The sequence below is a fragment of the Mesoplodon bidens genome (assembly GCF_964165515.1).
Source record: "Mesoplodon bidens genome assembly, contig: HAP1_SCAFFOLD_1384, whole genome shotgun sequence".
In the NCBI taxonomy this organism is placed as follows: Eukaryota; Metazoa; Chordata; class Mammalia; order Artiodactyla; family Ziphiidae; genus Mesoplodon; species Mesoplodon bidens.
Genome location: NW_027672357.1, coordinates 35,691 through 40,476, shown reverse-complemented (window position 1 = coordinate 40,476; position 4,786 = coordinate 35,691). Strand labels below are relative to the sequence as shown.

The following is a 4,786-nucleotide window of genomic DNA, read 5'->3' as shown; positions in this document are numbered from 1 at the left end:
CCCCGAATAGAAAAGACTCCCTAACTGACACACTGAGACCCTCCATTCAGAGGAGAAGACTCTTAGTGAAACGGGCGTCCCAACTGTAGATCAGATCCATGCTAGTTACCTTGGCTGATCACATGACTCCTTTACTCCCAGATACGAATGGACAAATGTTTGCCAGATATTTGAGGAAAGTCAAAGAGAAGATCATGATGAACAAACAGAACTATTTCTGGAGAAAAAAACAACTATAATACAGGAAACGGAAGAGAACAGTACCCAAAATTACAAATTCATATTCTCAGAATTTTAAGGAAGACAATGGGTTTATAAAATGAGAACACGGTGCTATAAGAGGGCGCAATTAGAGAACAAGAGAAAGTCATTGGAAACTGAAATATTTTTGCAAAGTTAAAAACTTAATAGATACCAGGTGCGCAGGTCAAAGTCACCCTGCCTCACGCAGGCTGTGAGGGAACGTGGGAGCAGCGTGCGTGCCCCGCCCACCCCACGCGACCACTTCCGGTAACAGAACCGCAAGCCCACCGCCTACCTCCCGTAATGGACCCCATTTCCGGTCTGTCCCAGAGCGGCCGCCCTCTTTGACCACACGGGAGAGCTCCGAGGCAGCGACCGCAGGCCCCGCGGCTTCGCCTTCACCTTGGCCTTCACTCCCGCCACGATGCCGGAGCCGTCCACCATGAAGCAAGCGCGGCCCTCGCAGGTGCGCCAGAACTACCACCCCGACTGCGAGGCCGCCGTCAACAGCCACGTCACCCTGGAGTTCCACGCCTCCATGTTCTGCCTGGACGTGGCCTTTTACCTCCGCCGCGATGGCGACGTGGCCGTCAGGTACTTAACCTGGTTCTTCGTGTACCACTCCAGCGAGCACAGCTCGCGGGTCTGGAACCTGATATGCCTGCAGAACAACCGCAGGGGCCGCCTCGATTTTCACGACATCGGGAACCCAGTCAGTGACAACTGGAACAGCGGCCTCAAGGCCATGAAGTGCGCCTTGTTCCTGGAGAAGTGCGTGTACCAGAACCTGCTCCACCTGTACCAGCTGGCCACCTACAGGAGCGACCACCACCTGTGCCACTTCCTGGCAACTCACTACCTCAGACAGCAGGTGGCGTTCATCAGAGAGCTGGAGGGTCATGTCACCACCCTGAGCATGATGGAGGCCCCGGATGTTGACCTGGCAGGGTCCCTCTTTGACAAGCTCACCCTGGACGACAGCGACAAGAACTGAGCCTGGACTGGACTTCCCCAGAGCCACGGGGTGACCAGAGCCCTGGTCACCGTGCCTGCCATGCAGACGGCAATACTGCCTTTGCAGAAGTTCGCTTAAGTTTTTGGTTTTTTTTTTTTTTTTTTTTTTGCAACAAGTGCAGGACTCTGTTTTCCTGGACTTTACGTTATCACTTAAGTTTTTTTCTTCCACTTTTTCTGTTTCTTCCAATAAAGTTATTTGGTTCCTAAAGAAATAAAGGTCTCTCCTTGGTTCCTGTGTGCAAATCGCTCACTTTGTAAAACAGGTATCCAGGAGGCTCTCCACCCACCCATGCCCCACCCACATGCAGCTCAGGATCTCCACAGAGGGAGGGAGAAGGCATTCCATGGGGCCCTGGAAAGTGCAAAATCCATCTTCCCCTTATAAACAATGTGGGTATATGGGGGGTGGTGAGGTGAGGCCCTGCTGAATGCGGGTCCCTGCGAATAGCAGGAGTATAAAAACACGGTATAAAAATCACAGTAGCGTTGCTTCTGGAGGAATGGGATGGGACAGGGATTAAAATAAAGGGTCTTTTAACTTTACCTGAAAACTCTGAGTTCACTAAAATATGTAAATGTTAGTGTTTGTTGATTCTGGGAAGCAAGATGGAGACCCCAGAAGCCAGCTTGGCAGGGTCCCTCTTTCACAAGCTCACCCTGAGCAACAGTGATAATGGTAACTGAGCCTCAGGCTGGCCTGCACACAAACATAGGGGTGACTCCCTAGTCACCATGATGGACATGCAGACTGCCCTTACAACATGTGCAAATGTAGGTGTTTTTACTGTACTCTTTCTTCCATTAAGGTAACATGGTACCCCAAACCCCAAATTACCTCAATAGAAGGACTGAAAAATATAAGGTCCAGGCTGAAGGTCAATTTGTGATATTGAATATCAAGTAGAATATAGCTCTCTGAAGGTGAAGCCAAGTTATTCTGACTCTGGCTGCTTTGAAGAATGTAGAGGATGAGGACAGTTGAAGCTGAAAGACCAGTTAAGAGATCACTGTAGCAGCCCAGAGAGACAATGGGGTCTTGAACTGCGGTGCTGGTACAGGAAATGAAGAGATGCGGACAAATTTCAGATGAACTGGATGAGTCTACAGGATCTGCTTTATGGACCAGAGGTGAGGAATGGGAAATGACGAAAATAATCTAGGCTCAAGTTTGGATTTGAACACCCTGGCTGATGGTCGTGCTATTTATTAATCTGGGGGTGTCTGCAGGGGGACTCGAGGGGCTGGGAAGGCGTGTCATGTAAAATCTGAGATGCCTATTAGATACCCAAGAGGAACTGTCATGCAGGTAGCCAGAAAAACGAATCTGGACCTCAGGGGGATGTCAGGTTTGGAAAAATACATGTGGGACATATTAGCCTATACAATATACATAGATGGGTTGAGGTCATGGAGTAGATAAGCTCACCAGAAAGGAAGCAGAGAGTTTATGGCACAGGCGGCCCCAAACCCAGAGCAGCCAACACTCAGAGGATGGGATGAGACACTGGAACACCTAGAGAGCTGCTGGTCCCACTCAGACCACTGCCTCATTCCAGACCGTGGCCACCTGTGTCTGCTCAGAGTTTCTCTCAAAATCAGCCTGTTCTTACTCTCAGTGTGGTCTCTGCTTTCTCCCTTCTCGATGTGGAGAGGCGTGAGCCTATTACCTTGTCTTCTTGACTATAGGCAGAAAGACAATTATTTCCCAGTAAAAGGATTTCCCAAGGAAACGACAGACCTGCTTTCCTATGTTTGGTTTGGTTTTGTCTTTTCTGTTCCCCTTTGGAAACTCTTCCCCTCTCTCAGTCCACTCTCTATTTGAGCTGATGAAATCTGTTCCCATGTAAACCCTAAGGTTGTCTAGGTCCGAGAAAAAATACTCAAAACATATTGTTTCTTCTGTGTCGTGTATAGTTTACAAAGGTCAGAGTTAGAAATTTTCAGACTTCGTATCCTATATTCAAAGACACATGAGTAGCTTGAGTCATTTTAGAGTTACTAGATTGCTTTTAATATTTACTGAAATATGAACAAGTTTAGCTAAGGAGTCATTTTTTTCTACATTTCCCTATAACTGTGCTTCAATACTTTCTTAAAAAGGAGGATTATGGTCCTTTGAGTTTAGTTTCCAGAAAATGGTGTTGAATGGTATTTCTCCCTTTACTCTTTTTAGTCAAATTTGTTTTTTTTTCACTCTTTCTCTGTCTGCTTTGAAGTCCCTGCTCTCTCTCTGATACAGTCTCACTATATATATACGTATATATATATATATATATATATATACGTATATATATATATACGTGTATATATATATATATATACGTATATATATATACATATATACATACATATATATACACTGTTCTCCTCTAGATATCAGGAAGCACTGGCTGAGCAGCTGTTTGTGAGTGTTTACAACTATAAATTGACTGAAGATCCTTCTTACTCTCCTGTTTTGGAGAAGCAGTTCGCTGTCTTGGATCCTTCACCACAGGTTGACTGGATTCAAATCCCAGTTGAGCCACTTACTAAATTGGGGGAACTTGGGCATGTTATTTCACTTCTCTGCACCTCAGTTTCCTCATATGTAAAACACGGATAATAAAAGTGTCAACCCCGTTGGAGACAATATTTGCAAATGATGCGACTGACAAGGGCTTAATATTCAAAATATACAAACAGCTCATACAAGTCAATAACAACAACAACAAAAAAACCAACCCTATCAAAAAATGGGCAGAAGACATTTCTCCAAAGAAGACATACAGATGGCCAAGAAGCACAGGAAAAGATGGTCAACATCACTAATTCTTAGAGAAATGCAAATCAAAAGTACAATGAGGTATCACCTCCCACCAGTTAGAATGGGCATCATCAGAAAATCTACAAACAACAAATGCTGGAGAGAGTTTGGAGAAAAGGGAACACTCCTACACCGTTGGTGGGAATGTAAATTGATGCAGCCCCTGTGGAGAACAGTCTGTAGGTTTCTTAAAAATCGAAAAATAGAGCTACAGCATGATCCAGCAACCCCACTCCTGGGCATATATCTGTAGAAAACTATAATTCGTAAAGATACATGCACCCCAGTGTTCATAGCGGCACTATTTACAACAGCCAAGACATGGAAGCAACCTAAGTGGCCATCGACAGATGAGTGGATAAAGAAGATGTGGTATATGTATACAATGGACTATGACTCAGCCATAAAAAAGAATGAAAGAATGCCATTTGCAGCAACACGGATGGACCTAGCGATTATCATACTAAGTGAAGTTAAGTCAGACAGAGAAAGACAAATGTCATATGATATCACTTATATGTGGAACCTAAAATATGATACAAATGAACTTATTTACAAAACAAAAACAGACTCACAGACATAGAAAACAAACTTATGGTTACCAAAGGTGAAGGGGGGAGGCGGTATAAATTAGGAGTTTGGGATTCGCAGATACAAGCTACTCTACACAAAACAGATAAACAACAACGACCTCCTGTACAGCACAGGGAACTATATTCCATA

General features: G+C 44.9%; 1 protein-coding gene across 1 annotated transcript; it reads left to right on the top strand.

Annotated features, from left to right (window-relative positions):
• Positions 1-573: 573 nt before the first annotated feature.
• On the top strand, positions 574-1,429 carry LOC308610329 (ferritin heavy chain-like; the record flags this gene model as incomplete). Its single annotated transcript, XM_081259507.1, has 1 exon — positions 574-1,429. A coding segment is annotated over one exon (664 nt), but the record flags the coding sequence as incomplete, so codon positions are not given.
• Between the last annotated feature and the right edge of the window lie 3,357 nt (positions 1,430-4,786).